Genomic DNA, 18,898 nt, shown 5'->3' on the forward strand with positions numbered 1-18,898 from the left:
GTGTCTGATGGCTGTGATTTGATTCCAGATGTCTGAGGACAAGTCTACAAATGTGTCCCTCTGTGTGCTCCTCCCCAGCACCAGCCCCTTTGCTCCGCACAATGAATACGGGTCTTGTGTTCAACTGCCTCCTCATGGCGATCTTGTGATGGGGGAAATCACATTCCCCCTCCGTCTCCTGCCAAGAGTGTGTGTGCGTGCGTGCGTATGCGTGTTTGAAGAGGGAATCCTGCCACACTGGGAAATAATCCCACAGGAGAGAGGTCATGTGACCAGAGGGGGGAGTGTGGGTATGGGAGGAACTGGAGTCCCTGTTGGCTGTACTTGGTGATGTCATGTGATGTAGGTTTGTTCCTTTTTCCTCTGGATTGGGGATAAATGCTTAAATGTAAAGCACTAGTTGACTTAAAGGTGGCCGATGCCGGAAAATCGGAGGTTGGACAGTGGAAACAACACTTGGCATATTGAAGAAAAAAATATCCGGTGTGATATGTTGTCAAGATGGGTCTTTTATATCTTTATTATACTGTATGTGAAAGGGGTGGATGGGTTTTAAAGAACAACAGTCCCACCTACAGGGCACAACTAATTCTTGACTTTTATACTCAAGCAAACAAGACCATTCTAAGATATATACCATACCAGTATAAGCGTGTTCTCAAAAAGAAGAAACATGAAAGTTTCAGTGTAAAAAGATATAAAAACTTAAATCACTTGCTATATAGACCTACAAAAGTAGGACTGTATTACAAACACAAAAGCACTTTTCCAAATGGTAAAAAAATAAAATGCGATATTGTAACATGAACTTACTGATTCTAACAAAAGACCTAAAAGCATTTAATCTAAGCACACAAACATTATTGCAAGTGTCCTGATATTTAGAGAAAAACATATAAAACTGGATTTGATATCTTCGCCCATCGTCAATGTCCCCATAGTGACATTTTAAGGTAGTGTATAGTGCAAAGCCCATTGATACCTGAAATATTAAAAGTGTAAGACAATAGGGTAAAATACAAAACCAAACTTATTGCCTACATAACGATACAATTCCTTCAAGAGGGACAAAACCTGGAGACTAGTTGAATTCACGGTCTGGGAGTATAAGGGGTGCCACTAGGGTCCACAGGTAGAGTGCCAGACCTAGCCAGCTGGAGCTGATCTTCACCCACACAGCAGGCATGGTGCTCTGCATGGCCTGGTAGTCTGTTTCTGGCCTGTGGAGTGATAGAGGACAGGGGGGAAATGAGGGTCTGAGTCATCCTCCTAATCGGATCCGTCCTTCACCCTCACTGGTTTCAGAAGACGTATACAGACCCTTCCTTAGCTCGAACCACTCAAATGCTGAACCATTCACTTCTGATCCTGACAATTCTGCTGTATTTTCATTATGCACTAATAGACGCTTTGGATCAAACAGACTACACAAATAAAATGTAAGAGCGGTCATTATTATAAATCCCAGAGGCCGAATGAATGTTAATAATCGATTCCATCCCATTCGGATAAGATTAAGGAAACACCTACTCTGACGGCACACTTACTTGTACCAGTTGGTGAGGGTCATCATGATGTAGAGCGAGGCCAGGCAGAGGCTGAAGTGGAAGAAGGAGTAGTTGTAGGTGACCCCGTCCTCTTCGTTGTCCACGGCCCGTCTGACCCCGTCCTCACCGTTGGCGGCCTCATAGTCTGCAGCCAATCCCTGGCCCTCCTCTGTCTGCATCAGCTTGTTCACCTGTGTGTTGTTGGACGAACGGATGCTGGGGAGGACAAGCCGAGACCATTGGACAGGTTTCTTTGGGGGGGGGGGGTTTGCTTAAGCCAAATGTTTACTGTGGGGGGTTTATACCAGTTGTTTACTGTGAACCGGCTGTTTACGGGGGGTTTTATACCTGGCATAGAGCGTGCAGAAGAAGAATATGAGCAATCCCACAACACTCTGGGCATCCCACCACTGCACGTTCTCTTTGACAGCGGGGGCAGGGGGAGGAGTGGCGGTGGGTCCTTGACTGACCAGATCCAGCAGACTGGGGTTACACTTGCGATCTGACAGGAGGAAGGGAGCAAAGGGAAAATATGTTTTGGTAGAGACAACATATTCTTTACCAGGAAGTGGAACAAACTACACCAATAATGGGATTTTCTGCAACAACCCAAAAAATTTTAAAAAAGTGTGTGTGTGTCTGTGTTTGCAGTCAATTGCATTCAAAAGTGTCCTTGACACTGAGACTCCAGTGAATCTGACTCATGGTGTGGTCACCAGAGTGTGATCAGCAGAGAGGTGAGTCTGTCAGGAGACTTACTGGGATTGTTAGTCATGGCGGACCAGGTGACATACATGGTGTAGAGGGTGATCATAGAGGCCTGAAGCAGACCCGAACTCGGCTGGGACTCCTGTGAATTACGCACTGTTTAACTACTGGTTTAACATATGTTTAGCTTAGCTCGATGACTAAATGAGCAAGTCACAGATGTATAAAAGTCATTGGTACAGTAGAGAAGGCCTGAGGAGCCTTGGACGTCACCTGGACTTTGGGCAGGATGGCGACGATGGAGACGACAAGGCAGAAGATGAGGTTGAGGCTGATGAAGACCTTGTGCTCTGTGCAGTCATCAGGCAGTGTGTAGTACACATAGAACAGTACCATGGCAGCAAAGGCCAGGGCATAGTGCACTATGGTGAATGACAGGAGCGCTGCAGGGGAGATGAAAGGGTACATCATCTGTAAACGCCAGTTTATTGGTGCAGTTGCTTGAGGGTTTAGTCCAAGTTGGGGAAATAAAGAATGTTGACAATGTTGACACCTGCAAACCAGCACTTGGAGTTGCCCTCCTCTGCCTTCTCCAGCCAGGACTGGTTCCAAGTATGAGCGAAGTCTATCAGAAGGATAAGCTGGATGATGATGAACACGAAGGAACCCACCACACCAAAGTAGAACCACACTGTAAACGACAGAAACACTGTTAGTTATTCTGGAGCAAGGTTAGGAGGCTCTTGGTTTTGTAGTTGGTTTATGTCTGGATGAGTTAGCCTGTACCTGTGTTGAAGATGCCATCTGGAATGAAGAAGGCTCCCACAGTAATTCCAACCAGTATGAGGAATTTGAAAAACCAGAATCTGTCAAAACAATTCAACAGATCTTTAGTGCATGCAATGAAAGGAAGACGTTTTAGAAATATTTATACATTATACATTTTTTCTTTCTTTTCTTTTTTCTTTCATATTTACATTTTTAAGATTCCTATACGTTTAATGTATGCAACTTGCTGCCAAAGCAAATTCCAACTTTCATGGCGATTAAAACCCATTCTGATTCTGATTCATTGTCTCACCAGCAGAGGGCCCCATTGCCTCCCTGAAGGAACACAGGGTTACGTACCCGTTCTGGATGGAGGCTCGAGGGTCTTTGCTGCTGCGCACACGGATCATGATGACAGAGAAGAGGAAGAAGAAACAAGCCATTGCGAAGCACATGCGGTAAACCGACTTGTAACCCACGATGATGTCACAGTTCACCTTGCCTTCTATCCCAGGTATGGAAGTGCCAGCCCCATCCACACAGAACCCTGGAATCTGACACAGGTCAGGGGACATTGTAAGGGCAAGGGGATAGGCATGTGACAGCAAAATACATGGAGGTCAACACAGTCACCTATTAAAATATGAGCAGGCGCACACACATGCATGGTTGCACGCGTATACACAAACACAACACGTACACACACAAACACACACAACACTTACACACAAACACACCGCTCTCTCACTCATGGTGGTGTTAACAGTGTTAAGCAGTTAAACAGTGAAACACCTTCTTGAGCTGGGCCTCCATGCCTGGTAGGATCATGATGACAGAGACCAGCGTGCCGAGCAGCAGGAGGAAGGAGAAGGCAAGACGGGACACCACAGAGTTGTACGTGGAAGGACAGCATCCTGACAGGAGACAGGGCGCCGAGCCACACAAACAAGATGCCTGGAGATAGGAAGAGAGGCAGCCTCGGAATTAGGACAGTACACACAATGACTCACACTTTGGCAAATCTAAGGGAAATGGCTTGGGGATGGGAGGGGGGATAATCTGTGTAATGCATGCATGGTTTGCACTGTAGATGGGGGGGGGGGGATACTGTGGAACTACTGTCATGACAACCACCCATTTTGTCCTATGCTTGATTCCATTGGGTGGAGCACAAATAGCTGATTATTTTTGACAGTAATCAGGCCAGCTAGCCACTCATTTAGAAATAATCATGTCACCCTTCCACTCGTGATGTGTTTACATCGAGTGGATGAGGTCTCATTGGGGTTGTCAACAGAAGGCTGCATCTTCTTGTTCTTTGGTGATGCAGACATACTGCTAAGGGAGGTGTGCCAATAAAAACATGATGTACAGTAGGATGTAATTGTGGTCCAGCCAGTCATCCTTCACTATATAAGTTCTGTATTGCTCCAGCACTAAGCATTGGAGCAGTAGTTACAAGCATTGAAGGATATAAACAATGTGTAGCAAAGTCTGCTTGGAACAACAGTTGTCACAAGTAGGCCTTAATGACGGAGAAAGGCCCACATATCACTAACTGGGCCTACTGGATCCTTGACTTAAACTGCTACAAATGTATTCAATACATTATACTACAAAGCCTATTAAATCTATGAAAGCATCCAAAAACTGCATGCCATGGGACCTTTACACTATTTTCATAGATTAGCGATTTTCTATAATTTTGTATGAAACATAATTGAAAAAGTAAAGGCTGTTGAAGTATACCAGACATTGTTAGAATACTCTGGTGTCCGTTTGAAGCTTTTTATTCATAAAAAAATATTATAAAAGGTCATAATTTTTCAAAATTGTATGGGTATGTTTAAACACGGTCCCAAAAGTGACGCTGCAAACTAGCGTTTCCCGAATGTGAGACGAATGTCGAATATGAAACTAACTTCTCCTCGCTATTAGGCCACTAAAGAGCTAACTTAATATGCATTTCAATAAAGTATTCCAAAACCAATTTACAACATCTATTTTCAGTCAATTTTGTAATACTCTGAATATACTTTACGTCTATGTTACCATACAAGAAAAAGTGAATCTGTGCTTGTTTATCTAGCTACGTGCGGCATACGGAAATGTAGAGTTTCGAAGGAACTCCAAACAACGACTTTAGGGAAGTTTAATAATTAATAGACTACTTACACAGCTGGCAAGTGAACACAGTGCCATACACGCTCCCATTTTACTTAAAACAAAAGTACTTCTCAAGAAAAATAAAGTGAAAAGGGGGAATAGTGACAATAAGTTGTAGCGTAGCCTCAGTAGCCAGCGATGAACCCAGTCAAGACAACAGGGCGTTTCTTTAGATCAGGGAATGGGGGCGGGATTTCTTTTTTTTTCGCTAACTCAAGACAAAGGATTGGTTCAAAGATATTTAACTCAAAACTCTTGAGAATTCCTCTTGGTTTTAACAGATAATCATTAAATGACTTGAATAATGAACTTGAAATAATTTGCAACCTCACCACTTTCTGAACAACTAATGCACATATTGCTCTGTGGCATTTTCTTTCAGAAAGTGTATGAGCCTTTACATAAAATGTTATGAATGTTTTGCTACCAGTTCCAGTTACAAATCTGAATATAATCCATATTTTCACTCTTGAAATGCATCGTGTAGTCTATTTCTGAAGTTTTATAGGGCAACAGCATTCCAATGGACTATATGATATAGCCAAACAGTCAGGAGACAATTTCCAGAGGAAACTCAACTAATTTCTCTCTCTCTCTCTCTCTCTCTCTCTCTCTCTCTCTCTCTCTCTCTCTCTCTCTCTCTCTCTCTCTCTCTCTCTCTCTCTCTCTCTCTCTCTATCTCTCTCTCTCTCATGCCCCTTCCCTCTATCTTTTACCCCACCATCACCACCATAAATTGATGTACTCTGAACGGTTAAACCGGATTCAGGACTAGACTACAGCCAGAGTGCACCAGACCTGGGTCAGCAAGGCATGAATAGATAATCAGATCTTCAAAATGCATCTGCAGTCATTTTCATGCCGTTCAGACGCCACTTGTTAAGCTTTATTATTATTATTGACTGAATTCTACTCATTTGATGAAAGGAAGTGTGGGAGACACGATTGGCTGTGGAGAATGTGGTTATATGACATTATGTTGCTTATTGTAGACTAACACAGTTTTTTATATATATATACGAATTATAAATTAGTAAATGTAATAACAGTCTAAAAAACTATTAAATGTAATAGTGTTTCTTTATTTATAGGCTCATTGTGGTAACTCTTTTACATGCGGTAACTGTTTTACATTCTGTTGTCCAACTGACACTGATCTACCAAAAAATATATATCCTTTGGATTATAATTCACCTGTTAGATGACAGTTCAATTCAGGATAAAACCTATAGATTTGGACGGTTCCTGAAACACAATGCTATTGGACAAAACCGCGTTCGTACCTTAAAACGGTAAAACACATTACCAGGTTGTATTCATTCTTTGACTATTGGGTGTATATTTGCTTTAAAACGAACAATATTAACTGTTTAATACGTATAAAAAAAATAAGAAACACAATTACAAATATAATTCTAAATGTGTAATATTAAGGGGCGTCTATTACTCGTACTCCCCTGCCTACATGAATCTTGGTATTGCCTTCTCAATTGTGCGGCGAGAGCACATTGAACAAGACGGAATAGAAGAGCGTGAAACCTTTCTTCTGCCGCTCTGCCACATACCAATGTCTGCAACAATTAATCCGTACGGGAAAAGCGATATCCATATAACGAGAAAGCTTTATTTTGCAGCATAACATCCTATCTTACATTGGAGAGGATGGTGGCTGGGTAGTTACAACTTTGGATTTGGATTTTGACACGCGCATTGATCCTGTTGGTGAGTGCTCTACAAGTGTACTATTATAATGTTGCTGTATTCATACAGTATCATTATGATATGAATGTTACGAGAAGCCGTGCTTTTTACATATTGACATTGTGAAAACATAATTACTAAGCTTATAGGTCACCGAGGGTATATTTTACTCTCACACAACTTTGGTAGTCCTTAACTTGAAGTTGACATGGTCAAGAAAAAATGCCATTAAAGAATGGGCAGGAATGTATCCAAGAGGTTCTGTCATTCACTGGACCTGACAGTCGTTGGAGGAACTCACTCCGAGCCTACCACTGCTGTAGCCTAAACTGAAGGATGTTGTGCAAATATTGACTGGATTTTATGTTGATAGCCAGGGCCCCAGCATAATTACAGTATTATAATTACTATACTGGCAATGTTTCATTTATAAATGACAGTTTTAGTCACACAAGGCCTATTGGAGCTACATGCAAACTTAGAAAGCAATTAGAACTAAATAAATCCATGGTATCAAATTACTACGCTAAATTGTTAACGCAATAAGTAAATCATTAATTTACAGTTAGTCATTTATTGACTTCTTCATAGTTCAAAAGCCATGCTTCCAAAACGTTCTAAAACCAAAAAAGACATTCATTAACTCCCATTTTACAATTCTGCTTCTTGATTTGTCAATCCTAAACAATTCATCACCATAACCTCCCTTTTCCACTTAACTTGAAATATAGAATCCAGGGTTGTATGTTTGTGTGTGTATGAATGTGTGTGTAGTGTGTGTGTGTGTGTGACAACTATTTGTATGACCTCAAGGTTTTGGTGCCCTGCCATTCATACTGTATATCTGTCACATAGAGCTATGGCTGCAGACCATCCCTCACTGGTGGGTGGTGAGTCAGACCCCTTCTGTCGTCACTGTCACCTATGTATGTCCTGGTCATTCTGCCCCAGACAGTTGCAGATCACCCTGACTGTCCCTTGATGTGGCTTCCCTCCCCCTGGCCTGGCATGACTCCTCTGAAGTATGCTTGGTCCTCCATCACAGATCAATGACTCACTCCTGTTTTTCCATCCCTGGGCACTGTCCAGACTACTGACATTAGAACGCACAACCTTAATTGCTGTGTTCTGATGAAGCCAGAGTCAAACAGTCTGTCATATTAATAAGCGTCACCACTTAACCCACCGTCTTATTCATTCCTCAACATCATCTACCTCGCGCCGAGAGCGCTTCCCCCACGAAGGCTTCTGGAGAGACCATTTAAAACATGCGGGTTATGGATTACCACCTCCCTCACCTCCCCCTCCCACTGAGGCAGCCTGTGGAGCCCCTTCGGAGTCTTCCAGAAAGCAAAGAAGAGAGGGAGAGAGAACAACAGCTGACGCTACTGTCTTTTTCATTTGTCTCGGTGTCGCCCGTGGTGGAGGTATAAACAGACGGATGTTTCCTTCACCACGGGAAAGCGTCAGTGTAATTTGATGGAGGCTACCTACGCATAGCCAGATCACTGTCTACCTCAGCTGTTTCCTTACCATGGAGTGCTGCTTGGTTGCGTTTCCCTCCAGAGGGAACTCTCCATGTGCGTTCATCGCAATGATCCTCCTGCATCTGCATGTAGGAATGGTTTATGAAGACAAGTTGCTGTTGTTGTTTTTGTTGTCTAATATACAGACATTAAACAACATGTGAAAGGTTTGGAGGGTAAAAACTAATATCTGGAATAAAATGGCAGTTGGTCATTAGCATAAAGGTTTATATCTCTATACTTCAGGAAAATCAGTTTTACATTGACTTAGAACTTTGACTATGCACCACTGGAAGCTGAATTTTAATTCATGTTTCCTGTCAACCAGTGACCTATGAGAATGGCATCTGTTCTAGTGCTTGGCTGAAGCTAGCAGTAGCCTTTACCGTGACCTATGCCTCAGAATGGATGATTTCATTTCCAGGCCATGACACGTGTCAGTCAGGAATCTCAGAACAAGAGTCTGTCAGCCAATGATATGGGTTTTTGGTTTTACAACAACAAAACAAACAACACCACCATAAAACCACATATGCACACATGACTCTAATAAAGGCACTGAAACCAGGGTATAAACTGGGTCAGATCAGCACACTCACACACACACACACACACACACACAGACACACACACACACACTTTGAATAAACCTGTGTTAAAAGACGTGCAGCCCAGAGGATGATTGAGTGACTAGAGGAGAGTTTTTCCTCTAAGGATGAGTTGGATGTGTTAAACGTCCCTGACCCCAACCCCACCTTCCATTCCCCCTCCACCCCCCCACCCCCGTCTCCCCCAGCAGCAGCCGCAGGGATGATGGGTACAGTGAGCAGCTGTAACTCAATATGCTGGCACTTACAGCACACTCCTGCGATACTCCCTATGTGGAATTCCAAATGAGGACCTCTGACCTGTCTTGACGCGACATGCTGGTGCTCTCTCAATGTCAGACTCCTCCTGCTGAAGCCTTCTCTCCTGCCCGACAGAAACACGGACCAGATTGGCCACCCTGGAGACAAGAGTTTTTTATTTTTTTATTATTCACAGAGCCTTCCATCCACAGATCAATGGCCCAGCCTTTAAGTGAATCAAGGCAGTCAATGCGTGCATCTGCTTTTGTTCCACTGCCAAATTATAATGCATAATAAATCCTGACCCATCCAGTGAGTGTGACATGTAAACCCTTGAAATGGTTCGTCAGACATTGTTTGAGCAAGTCTCATTCAAAAGTGCACCGTTCGCAGTCTCGATCTGTAAGAGGGGTCTAGCTCCATGACTGGTTCAATTGCACCTCTTCCGCAACCATTAATTAAGCCTTCCATAAACGGCCCCTCTCAAGGCCCGCCCAAAAACACAACAATGCGCTTCATGTTCCCTGTGATGATTGCAGAGGGGGTGACTGGTTTGAGAATGTGCACCCTTTTGACAGGACATGGCTGCCCTTTTGTATCTATGCCACTGCCCCTTTTGCCAGTATTGTTGTGAGAGAGAGCTGAAGGCTCATGGGTAGTGAGCGGGCAGTGTGCGGGAGAGCCACGTGCAGGCGCAGCGAGCCTCTCTGTTTACGCGGCTGTTTAGAACGGGCGAGGGGGCAGTGGGGGCTTGTAGCCTCTCCTACAAACAGAGGCTCGGGGCTAAAATATTGATGTTTTGATTTTGGCAAACTGCACAGACCTTCCCAGTGTCACAAGGGGGTGGGACTCGGAACATCACATTCATTCTTCTGTCTCTCTCTCTCTCTCTCTCTCTCTGTCTCTCTCTCTCTGTCTCTCTCTCTGTCTCTCTCTGTCTCTCTCTCTGTCTCTCTCTCTTGTTCCCTCTTGTCTGCGTTATTACAGTGACTCATCCCTCCTCTGTCTCGTGCCCTCTCATTGATGATGTCCTCTAAACCTGCTCTAATCAGCCGTTGTCAGACTCGTGTTTCAGGGACGGTGTTTGAACTTAAACCCCGGTGGACCTGAGTCTGAGATTTTGTACCCAGCTAAATTGTGATCCCAGATGAGTGGCATGCAGTAGGAGTCCTCTTGCCAACTGCAGAGAGAAACATTAACCTACATGCCAGCCAGGCAGCAAAGCACTCTGTAAGTACATTAATTGGTTTGAATGGCTTTGTTGCTGTGTTGTGTTTGACCCCTTTGAAGGAGCTCGCAATTTATCTCACATTTGGCGAAGAGGAAGGCATTTTGCTCCCACACAATGCTTTTGTCCTTGCTCAGTCCTGGTTTTGGTGGTATATTGTTTTGTATTCCTTTTTACTTCCTTCTCTGTTGGACCTTGGACCTATTTGTGATGATTTAGTGGTGCTTAGCTATCAAATGCTTTCCATACTGACGTCAAAGATTAGATAAGGGATCTCATAAGGAAGACAACTTGAGACTTCATTGGCTGGAGTGTTTGAATGGTGTTGTGTTGCATGCGGTGCAAAGAGAGGCCCTGTCGAAGCAACAGATTTTCCTTCCGTCGTTCGAAACTTTTGCCGGTTGTTTCTCGAACAGAAGTCAAAAGACACACGAGCGTTTGTGAAGCTTCTCTCAGCCAGCAGGCTCTTCCTGGAAGCCCCCGTGTAGCCTGAAGCACACAAACTCAAACAGAGCTTGATTCCGCTTTCAGGGTTCACTTAGTAGAAGAGCTAAATGAAAGTCTTGGTTGATGCCTGTGAGTCTGGGTGCCTGGGTTATAAAACATGAAAGACGCCACGCATGCTTTGTAAATAGCTAAGGATCAGTGGATACGGGAAAAGATCAGCCAGGCTGTGGCAAGATCTAACAAAGGGGCGGGATCGAGTTGTCTCACCGGATCAGTCGACCTCCCTGCTTCTCCTCCCTTCTACCACTCAGTCTCTCCTCCTCCTGTTCCTTTAGGTCCCGCAAGCTGCTGACGAGAATCATGCTTTCCCCCCAACAGACTAAAAATAGACATTCTGAAGTCCTGAAAGAAAGGAAGGCCGTTTAGACACAGGGTATTAGGACATGCTGTCTGTGTGTGTCTCCCTCGCCCATCCTATAGGCCACCACTGATCACAGTGGTGCTGTTACCATGGCAGCAGCACGTTAAGCTTTATGATAAGGAAGAGTAGAGGAAAAGGAGAGAGGGATACAGATGGAGAGAGAAGTACAGGAAGTAATCGTAGGCATGAGGAATTATAAATAGAGGCAGAGTAATCCCAGCCATCATTTATTCAAGAAAAACGTACTTTGTCCCCTCCGTAGACATCATTTCCTGCTTAGTCCCGTGTGAGGCTGTCTTCACAAAGTGGGTCACATCCAGTGTAAGGTTCTGACCTCATCCATGAGATAAACCAGCTCATTTAGGGATGACACTTTCTATTCTGTAAAGGGCGGAGGAACACAGTCACCCAGTACAATAAGCGGGTCACTCAACGACCTCTCTCACGGATGCTACAGAGCAGTTTCGATGGAAACTCTGCGGTTGTTTTGTTGCCGGCCGCAATGTGTCCTTGGGCCAGCAGAGAGTATGAAAGTGAGCAAGGTACAGAAAGTGAAATATGACGGCTGAAGGGAGAGGAGCCGGAATGGCTGTCATCATGAGGCGATATGCCATGGCTGAAAATATCCCTTTCTCCCACACCTCTTCGAGGAGGTGAAGCAGTGAACCCCCAACTCCCTCCCCCTCCTCCCCAGTCTAATTTACACGTTGCCGTGGAGCCCCGTTTTGTGATAAAAAAAGTCCTGAACTCCTACTTTTTTCCCCTCACACTCCTTGTGTTACACTGATGAGAAACAGGCAGGAGACCAGTCTCAGGTCCTTGTGAGATATATCCATGGGAGTTGTCTGCCTGACTGGTTGTCTGCCTGACTGGTTGTCTGCCTGACTGACTCACCTGCTGCTATCGGAGTGCCTAGAGAAGAAGCAGCAATGAAGGTTATATTTCCCTGTCCATGGTGCTGAAATAAGAGCAGAGCTCATCCCTAAACAGGGCAGTGCACTTACATAAATTTCAATTTGCACAAATCACGTAGCTTTCTAGCTTTTAGACTGAAAGACCCCTGTGAGTCTCTCTTGGTTCTGAGAGAGCTTAGGAACTCACAGCCTTCAGAGTTCATTCTGGATGCATTTGTGCTTAAAATGACTCATGAAGTGTTTTTTAGCTTTGAGAAATCTTGTACATTTTCAGATGGATATTGAATGGATATAAAATGTCCTGATGAGTTGAGAACTGAATTTGCACATGGATGGGAGGAAAGATTCATGAATGGGAAAAATTCTTTAATGATTTTTTGCTTAGTCGCCAACTGGACGGAACGTGGTTTAAACACGTATCCTTTAGTGGCCAATTAAATTGGGGAACGCATTTGTAAATAACACAGGTAGCAGTTTACCTTCTTTAATGACAGGGTGGTCCGTAGTCTAAAGAGGACATGGAAGTAAGAGATCCTTCTATGCCGGTTCAACCTTTTGGTCTTACAAAATCAAGCAGTGAACATCCCCCATACCACTAGAGCTTGCCTCCATGAACACGTTTTCCTTGTTTTTTTTTGTTTTTTTTTTCATCGTCTGACTTTATAGTGTATAATACAACCTGCTCCAGCATCTGACAGAACTTCCTTTGAAATTATATAGGTCACAAATTCTATACAGGATTATCTCAGTTAAGCCCTTAGTGGATTATCACCTGTTCAACTGCACTGCATTCATTACTTTCTTTCGAAAGTCTTCTCAAGTTGACCTCAATCAAACAAACCAAACAATAATATATATATATTCCTTTTTTTTTTTTACTTAAATCAATTATTTTTGACCACAGATGTCTAACACACTAAAGATGGCGGAGGGAGCTCAGCTTATCTCCTGGGTGCTTGTGCGTGGGAGGCAGAGCAGACCTGTGTGGAGAGCATCCCCCCGGTGCATGATGTGCATGCTGGCTTCAGTTTGGTCCTCCTTTTGTCCTCTGGTGGTCTCCTGTCTGCCGCCAACGTGCCTGCCACTCGCAAACCGGCTCATGCTAACCATAGTGTGTCTTCTCCGCCTCAACGGCTGACACAAAGGGGCACTCTGGCATGCTTTTGCGGAGCGCTGAGGCAAGGCAGGGAAAAATGCCCGTGCCCTGGCTGCAGACCTACACTGTCACCGTGAAGAAGATATTAGGGTGAAGGACCACGCGTAATCTCATCTCCAGCACAACCCCCCCACCGGATGGCTTTGCCAACTCATTCCTCTCTTTCTTCTACAGTTAAACTGCACCCATTGGATTATCTGTCCTGTGGAATAACTCAAACGAGAAGCCTGACAGAAAAGGCTTCTCATCAAGCTCATTGAATGTAAAACTGGAGAGTATGACATGTGCTATTATAGTTCTCCTCCAGAAATGGGGCTGAACTAGTCAAAAGAGGCGAAATGGAGAGTGAAGAGGCTGGCAAGACAAACAAGCAGTGAATGAGTGGGAGTGTTTTATAGGTTGAGAAGCAGAGAGAGAGAGAGAGAGAGAGAGAGAGAATGGGAAAGTGTTGCAGGCAGAGCCCCAATTATCGACGCAAGACTAGCTGGCGTACGCTCCCCTCTGTGCCCACACAAGTCCACACAGAAACGCCATGTCATTATGTTTCCACTGTTTATGGCCATCATCCTGCAGTTGCAGAGATTGATGAGCACCAGTCACGCTGTGACCCATAATATGGTGGAGAAAAGTGTGTTCATATGTAATACCACAGCATGGTGCTTGTGAAGCCATGTTCAAATTGGGACGCCACACAACTTGTGTTGGATAACAACTATACAACCCTTAAGGGCAAAACTAATGCTGAAGGCAAACAGATGGCCAACCTGTGGCCCCCACTCTTGATGTCTGAGTGTTTGTGTGTGTTTGTGCACTGTGCACATGTTTCAGCCTTTCAATATTTATAAAGAAGATGGACAAAAAAACAGAATGCAGATTGATAGCACTTCATAACATGTTAGGGTTCATTTATGTCAATAACTAAGAAAAGCAGCAGAAAGAAAGATTTTGAGAATGCTTTGGACTCTTGCATTTGCTAAGCCAGAGGTGGTTTTTCAATCCGTTGCCATAGAAACAGCAGCTCACTCTGTGTGTGTGTGTGTGTGTGTGTGTGTGTGTGTGTGTGTGTGCGTGCGTGTGTGTGTGTGATTGCAAAGCAATGTGTACTGTGTGTTTGGTGCTGCTATATGTGTATATGTCCACTTGAAGAATGATTATGTGTTGGTGTCTTTCCTAAATACAAGTTTTTGTTGGGGTGGTTTTCATCATGATTTACAGATTGTATGCATGTGTACATGTGCTGGCACGTGCATGTGTGTATATAGTGTGTGTGTGTATGTGTGTGACAAGGGATATAATTCAGACTGTCACTTGTGTAGCCTTGAGCATGACCAAACTGCTGGTGCTCACGAAAACACACAGACACATCCACTACAGTGACCGAATGGGATATTCCAGATTAAACCAGAAACCTCATTGAGAGTATATTGATGATGTAGAAATAAAAAATAACTGAACAGGTCAGATAAAACCCCAATGTGAGAAATTGTTCATTGGGGAAATTATGAATAAAACATTGTCAAGATAAAGCTACTCACAATGCTATACAAATATGTTTTGTTACTGTAGAGTGCTAGTGCTAGTTGCCTTGAAACAAAGTAAATGTTGTTTGCAGCAGTACAAAGCCACATGTATGTTTTTGAAGAAAGCTCTCCCCCCAGTGGGCAAAAATGATACAATAAATCTCTCTCTCTGTCTCTCTCTCTCTGTCTCTCTCTCTCTGTATCTGTGTCTTTCTCTCTGTGCCCCCCCCCCCCCCCCCCAGACTGCTACCATAGGCAGTAGTGATAGGTCCCTGAGATGACGGAGGTGGAGCCTGTGTTGGACTTCGCATCGTCGGGTCGCTCTGGGAGGAGGAACGCCCTCCCAGACATCCTGGGTTCTCCAGCCGGGGTCAACCCTACCGACCTGCCCCTCAAACTGGCCGAGCTTGCTCTCACAGGTCAGCCCACTCAACCTGGCGCCGGGCTCTCTCTCCTGTTACTGTAAACACACCACTGAGGAGGATTTTTCTACCAGGGTACAATAATGTTATTTCTCGGTAGATCGGTGGTATGGTAAGGGAGTGATTATTTTGTCTATTTTTGTTTAGTCACCACTTATTTTCTTATGGAGGCATGTTTAGCTTTTGAGAAAGATTCAAAATAAATTGGGTTTTGTCAGCTTTCTTAACATGCCAAAACACAAAAGGGAATCATATGATGAATACACAATGACTGCCTAGGTCCATCTTGTATTATTACCACCACACATAAAGTTACATTGTGATGGATACTGTCCTGTGTGTGTGTATCAGATGGTCCAGGAGGGGCCCAGTCTCCCACCTCGGAGGAAGCTCAGGCCCCTGCAGAGAGCTCGGAGGGGACGGAGGGATCGTAAGGGCCCTGGGCCTCACCTCACCGGAGGCCTGCAGACATACCTAGAGAGGAGGGATGGAGGGAGCGAGAGAAGAGGATCTGTGAAAGAGCGATGGTCCGACGGGTCTGTGGGGAGACCGGCTGTGTGCAAAACAGCTGAGCTTCTTAGGAAGGACGAGGCCCCCTACATCTCAACAGACACAGAGATGTAGAATTGTGTGTGTGTGTGTGTCAGTTAGTGTGTGTGTGTGTCACCGAGTGTGTGCGTGGAACCGCTCACTCTGCACACTCTGCTGTATTGAGAAACTAAGAGACATTTGCAGAACATATACTGTACACTACAATTTTTCTATGACTTCACTTATAATCAGCAATGAATATCTCATAAGTGCAAATATAAAATTAATTTGCTTGCATTTCCTGTAGATATATACAGTATCTATGTGTATCACTGATTTTATACACCTTGTGATGGGAAGGAAGGTTTCCCACAGTGGCCTACTGGTTCTTGGCTTTCTGACATGGAAATGGTAACTTGTAAGTGTATTTGTAACAGGAAAATGGACTGTGTTTTAAAAGAGGCAGGCTTCCTCTTAGACTTTGGTGTGTGACAGTCATGTTTTTTAACTAGCTGGGACTTGGATTTGAGGTGTGAAATGGGCATGTGGTATGTTTTTTTATTTGCATTTTTTACACTGTTAGAATGAGTTTGAATGCTAATAACCAGATCAGCTGATGACCTTGGTGGAGATTGGTCAGGATATTACCTGAGGTGTTCATAATACAAACCAGTGTTTGTCACAGTAGCCTGGCACTAAAGGTAATGGGTAGGACAAATCCTTATGTCGAAACATTCCTTAAATGGCATTTCACTGCCAACCACTTTCCACCACATTAAATATGCTGAGAAAACTTAAGATGATAATAAGCTCCACTCGAGGCTCTTTCAAAGGCTGCCACTTTCCCAGACATTTCCTCTGAAAACGTGCCTCGTTGCAATTGACAAAAGATTGCATTGCACTCTATTTCTGAAGTACTGTTATCCAGTATCGGGCTATTGACACTTCTTTGTAGTCTTTTGTAGGTAAGTCATAGAACATCCCAGCTGTTCAAACTGTAGAGGGGCTTATCACTTTGTCCTATCACGATCCAGTGTGGCTTCTGAAAGCACACTGTAGGGCATGTGTCAGCCTCGCTACCCGCCCACTCACAGCGAGCAGGCCACTGAGCGTAGCTGCACACGTGCCACCCTGTTGGCAGCATATGCCTGATGACGACTGGGCGCCAGAGCAAGCATGGCGTCACACCACCACCTCCACTAAACACCAAACGGTTTCACGGGGCCGACTGTGGAAGAAGATGGCGGCATGTCTCGCCTTCTGCCACTCGACAGACTGCGAGGAGACCAGCCTGTTTGCACTCATCAACACGTTGAATGGAGCCTGTGACACAGCATCAGATATGCAGGATTGTCGGGAGGACTGTTATGGTGTAAACACAGGCCGCCATCACCATATAGAACCCAGAGAGACAGCCATAGATAATCCTCAACATATTCCAGTTGTATATATTGTAATGCAGTTACACTAAACTCACTCACTTGCGTACATGTCGATGGGCATATTGTTATTGTCTCTATTTTAATCTGTTTGGGCTGTATGTATATTTGTATGGTTTTGTCTATCAAATGCAAAGAGGGTAGGCTTATGTCCATCAGGTTCTCTACTGGTCCTCTATTGTAATAAACTGTTCTCGATGATGACTATGAAACTGTTCTTATGATAATATCTCAAGGTAAAAAAGACTGTCCTTAATCTCTCAGTGGTACGTGCAGTATATATTTTACTCAGCCTAATTTGACATGTTAATTATTTGGGTTTAACAGGCAAATGGCATAATAAATCCATAAGACAAGTCTCTCATGTGTGTGGTGTGATGATACCTAAGTAACACGTGCATCTCAAAAGCACATGTCTGTCCTTGTCACAGCGGAGGTGCTTTACCAGCGATGGGAGGGTGTTGGGTGATTGCTGCCATGTAACTGGTCAACAGATTATCAGAACATCTGAGATTTTGAGTCCTGTGTTGTACACCCTAACCTACAAGGTTACAATTTTGGCTTGTATTTATAGAAATGTCATTGATGAATCATGGATTCTCTACGTTTTGTGATGGTACTGTATCAACATTTATTTCAGTATCCTGTTGTTTTATGAGGCATGTCCCCTTGTATAACACCAGGTGGAGACATTTACTCATAAACCAATGCCAAGACGTCATAGTCCTGTTGTGAAAACCTCTTTGTTATGTCTGGGCACAAAGAGAATCTGTCTGGAATGCAGATTGAACAGGATCTATGACAGATCCACTGCTCTGTCATGACCCACATCTTTATAGTCTCGAACCCTTGACCTGAGCATCTAATAAACAAAACTTTCTTATGAAAACCTCATGGCTTTTGCCACACACCCAGTGTTGTAAGTGATGCTGCAGCTAGGTAGGCTGCTCTCATACAGGAACGCAGGTCTCCATTTTAGCTGAGAATTGTTGTTCTATGCAAGTTGGGTTGTGTGTCAGGGGGGCGAGTGTTCATCGGTCTGTCTGTCTGTCTCTGTCTGTCTGTCTGGAGTAGCATGCACATCTGTCTGTCTGTCTGTCTGTCTGGAGAAGCATGCACGTCTGTCTGTCTGGAGTAGCATGCACATCTGTCTGTCTGTCTGTCTGTCTGTCTGAAGTAGCATGCACATCTGTCTGTCTGGAGTAGCATGCATGTCTGTCTGTCTGGAGTAGCATGTCTGTCTGTCTGTCTGTCTGGAGTAGCATGCACGTCTGTTTGTCTGTCTGTCTGTCTGTCTGTCTGTCTGGAGAAGCATGCACGTCTGTCTGTCTGTCTGGAGAAGCATGCACGTCTGTTTGTCTGGAGTAGCATGCACATCTGTCTGTCTGTCTGTCTGTCTGGAGTAGCATGCACATATGTCTGTCTGTTTGGAGTAGCATGCATGTCTGTCTGTCTGTCTGGAGTAGCATGCATGCATGTCTGTCTGTCTGTCTGGAGTAGCATGCACATCTGTCTGTCTGTCTCTCTGGAGTAGCATGCATGTCTGTCTGTCTGTC

At 44.3% G+C, this 18,898-nt stretch overlaps 2 protein-coding genes across 3 annotated transcripts; one reads left to right on the forward strand and one right to left on the reverse strand.

Moving 5' to 3' along the window:
• Positions 1-491: 491 nt before the first annotated feature.
• Positions 492-5,362, reverse strand: serinc2 (serine incorporator 2). Its single transcript, XM_062445639.1, has 10 exons — positions 5,199-5,362; positions 3,816-3,977; positions 3,384-3,577; positions 3,042-3,121; positions 2,809-2,946; positions 2,529-2,698; positions 2,307-2,397; positions 1,896-2,049; positions 1,548-1,763; positions 492-1,220 (listed from the first exon to the last, which is right to left on the reverse strand). Exons 1-10 carry the CDS (start codon positions 5,235-5,237, stop codon positions 1,082-1,084), a joined length of 1,383 nt encoding a protein of 460 aa, XP_062301623.1. The 5' UTR covers positions 5,238-5,362; the 3' UTR covers positions 492-1,081.
• Positions 5,363-6,693: 1,331 nt separating this feature from the next.
• Positions 6,694-17,701, forward strand: LOC134041058 (cAMP-dependent protein kinase inhibitor alpha-like). 2 transcript variants are annotated; one of them, XM_062487296.1, is made up of 4 exons: positions 6,694-6,911; positions 10,412-10,494; positions 15,193-15,369; positions 15,724-17,701. In XM_062487296.1, the coding sequence occupies exons 3-4, from the start codon at positions 15,228-15,230 to the stop codon at positions 15,804-15,806; spliced, it is 225 nt and encodes a 74-aa protein (XP_062343280.1). In that variant the 5' UTR covers positions 6,694-6,911; positions 10,412-10,494; positions 15,193-15,227; the 3' UTR covers positions 15,807-17,701. The 2 variants fall into 2 exon arrangements, with proteins under 2 accessions (XP_062343280.1, XP_062343279.1); XM_062487295.1 differs by lacking the exon at positions 10,412-10,494.
• The last annotated feature ends 1,197 nt before the right edge of the window (positions 17,702-18,898 follow it).

The sequence above is a fragment of the Osmerus eperlanus genome, chromosome 20 (genome assembly GCF_963692335.1).
Source record: "Osmerus eperlanus chromosome 20, fOsmEpe2.1, whole genome shotgun sequence".
Lineage (NCBI taxonomy): Eukaryota > Metazoa > Chordata > Actinopteri > Osmeriformes > Osmeridae > Osmerus > Osmerus eperlanus.

Bases quoted from the DNA above. Each gene is read 5' to 3' on its own strand.
- serinc2 (XM_062445639.1), bottom strand. From the start codon at position 5,237: ATGGGAGCGTGTATGGCACTGTGTTCACTTGCCAGCTGT. The intron at 2,699-2,808 runs GTGTCAACATTG...TCTCCCCTGCAG, and splicing joins CTCCAAGTGCTGGTTTGCAG to CGCTCCTGTCATTCACCATA. The intron at 2,050-2,306 runs GTAAGTCTCCTG...TCCTCCTGTCAG, and splicing joins CGCCATGACTAACAATCCCA to ATCGCAAGTGTAACCCCAGT.
- LOC134041058 (XM_062487296.1), top strand. From the start codon at position 15,228: ATGACGGAGGTGGAGCCTGTGTTGGACTTCGCATCGTCGGGTCGCTCT. The intron at 15,370-15,723 runs GTCAGCCCACTC...TGTGTGTATCAG, and splicing joins GGCCGAGCTTGCTCTCACAG to ATGGTCCAGGAGGGGCCCAG.